This window comes from Borostomias antarcticus (assembly GCF_949987555.1).
Source record: "Borostomias antarcticus genome assembly, chromosome: 7".
NCBI classification, from domain to species: domain Eukaryota; kingdom Metazoa; phylum Chordata; class Actinopteri; order Stomiiformes; family Stomiidae; genus Borostomias; species Borostomias antarcticus.
In genome coordinates, this window is record NC_140240.1 from 12,239,994 (window position 1) to 12,242,681 (window position 2,688).

At 47.9% G+C, this 2,688-nt stretch overlaps 1 protein-coding gene across 1 annotated transcript; it reads right to left on the reverse strand.

Moving 5' to 3' along the window:
* Positions 1 to 917: 917 nt before the first annotated feature.
* On the reverse strand, positions 918 to 2,450 carry kcna3a (potassium voltage-gated channel, shaker-related subfamily, member 3a; the record flags this gene model as incomplete). The annotated part of the gene is made up of 1 exon (XM_084441055.1): positions 918 to 2,450. The coding sequence occupies one exon, from the start codon at positions 2,448 to 2,450 to the stop codon at positions 918 to 920; it is 1,533 nt and encodes a 510-aa protein (XP_084297181.1).
* Positions 2,451 to 2,688: the final 238 nt, after the last annotated feature.

Below are 2,688 nucleotides of genomic sequence, written 5' to 3' on the forward strand. Positions count from 1 at the left end.
CATAGGCCTAATGGACCCAATTTGGAGGGTCTCAGTCATGGATGTATTAGTCTCAGTAGAAATCTAGGTGATACCATGGTAACATTCGCGGGGGTTACCCAGGAAACGGTCGTCGTCATGGAGACTGCATCACAAGGCAGGACCAGGAGGTGGGACTTTCAGCACGCGCCCCATTTTTCCATACACGGGCAATGGTGTATCCAACATCCGTTGTGCTCAAATTATCATCTAGAATGGAAATCGTGTCGAGGACATACTTTGCTGGATCCTACTGTTAGCTTTCAGCGACTTGGAATGAAATGTGATCAAATATGAAAGGCTTCCTATAGCCTAACTTAGTCAACGTTTTTGTCTGTTTAATATGAATCAAGAAGTGAGACTTTATCAGTCACATACATTATTCGAGTCTCTTGGTCACAATTATAATTTTGTTTTATTTGGTATAGGCTATAGGCGGTTCTGAATGAAAATAGGCTACCTGTAGTAGTAACATTTGTGTTACTTTTTTTGTATCGACACGACATCGAATTACCTGAATAATAACATGAACAATACTCAACGAGTCCGCTCTCATAGTGCAGGCTATGATTATAGAACAACCTTATGCTACTTACTGACATCTGGGTTATATATTGCTATATTCATTATACAGGACTCGACGATTAAGCACATTAACTCCCCCCTCCCTCGAACACGAAGATAACTCTGTATAGATTGAGGTATATTATAATGCTACACTTGACATCAACACCTGCATTTGACTCAAGGACGAATCGAAAGATTACGATATGGTAGGCATCTTACAGCCTACGTTCACTTGACAGATATGAACCGACACATCACGACGGCTATCATCAAAATAGTGGTGTGGAATTGTAGCATAGGCTACTTCCTCATGCTCCATTTAGGGAACTAATTTACACATCCGTGAAAATCTTTTTGATGTTAACACAGTTTTGGTTGTTTTCGTTAGTGAAGTTGGGCGGTTTGAAGGCGCTGTTGATGCCTTCCTCTATCACCATGTACTCCGACTTGAGGGACGACGCGCTGCACGTTCTCTTCAGCTCGTCGGGCGGCAGGTGCTCGCTACTGACATGGAGGTACTGCGCGTGCTCCTCCCCGTCGGTCTCCCGGTGGTAAAAGTAGTTGAAGTTTGAGACAATAACGGGCACGGGCAGAGCGATCGTTAACACACCGGCTATTGCGCACAGAGACCCGACAATTTTGCCACCGATGGTCACTGGGTGCATGTCTCCATAGCCCACGGTAGTCATGGTGACCACTGCCCACCAGAATGCATCAGGGATGCTTGTGAAACTAGAGGAGGGGTCGTCCGCCTCTGCGAAGTAAACTGCGCTGGAAAATAATATAACTCCAATGAAGAGGAAAAATATCAGCAGGCCAAGCTCCCTCATACTGGCCTTGAGTGTCTGTCCTAAAATCTGGAGTCCCTTAGAGTGACGGGAGAGCTTGAAGATGCGGAAGACCCTGACGAGCCTGATCACCCTGAGTATGGCCAGGGACATGGCTTGCTGACCGTTGCCCTCCTTCTCGGCCAGCTCCGTTCCCAGCGTGATGAAGTAGGGGATTATGGCGACAATGTCAATGATGTTCATTATGTTCTTTGAAAACGTGGTTTTGCTGGGACATGCGAAGAACCTGACCAGCAACTCGAACGAGAACCAAATAATGCACAGAGTCTCAATCACAAAGAAAGGATCTGTAAATCCACTAGGGACGGAGGGGGCAGTCCCATTGACCGTCGGTACCACCGTTACCGGATCTTTATCATCCCGAAATTCTGGCAAGGTCTCCAAACAGAATATAACAATTGAGATTAAAATAACGAGGACAGATACGATGGCTATTCCCCGGGCTGGACCAGAGCTTTCGGGATATTCAAACAGAAGCCAGACCTGCCGTTGGAATTCATTGTTGGGCAGGGGACGTTCCTCTTCTTTTATGAATCCCTCGTCGTCTCGAAATTTTTCCATTGCCTCTTCTCCGAGTTGATAAAAGCGTATTTCCTCGGAGAAAATGTCAATGGGGACGTTAACAGGTCTCCGGATGCGCCCCCCTGATTGGTAGTAGTAGAGAATAGCATCAAAGCTGGGTCTGTTTCTGTCGAAGAAGTATTCGTTCCTCAACGGATCAAAGTAGCGCATCCTTTTCCTGGGGTCTCCGAGCAACGTTTTCGGAAACTGATTGAAAGTTTTAAGTTGAGTTTCGAAGCGTAAGCCTGAAATGTTGATAACCACCCGTTCGCAGCACTCATGGCCGCGCTCATATCGATCCACGGACAGGTGGGTCGAGAGAGCAGCAGACTCCTCCAACATGTTCTCGACTGTCATGACGCCCTTATCTGGTTCAGCGTACCCAGGGTTTTCAGCGTTGTTCCCTCTGTTCCTGAGAGACGAGGGGGACTCGATGAGGTTGAAGTGGTCATCCATACAGTTGGTGTGGAGGGGCAGAGTGCGCCGAGCCTCCCCCTGCCAAAGCCTTCCTCAGAAGTGCTAAAGCCGACGCTCAGGCGACGCGTCTTCTCTTCTCTTCCCCCTCCTCATCACCTCCGCTCGTGTAGCCTAGTGTAATGAAGTGTTGCCGCCCCACGAAGTGCACGGCGGTTTATGTAAACACACGTCTATTCCCGCCCACGGCGCGCATATGTCTGACATCGCTCCACCATCC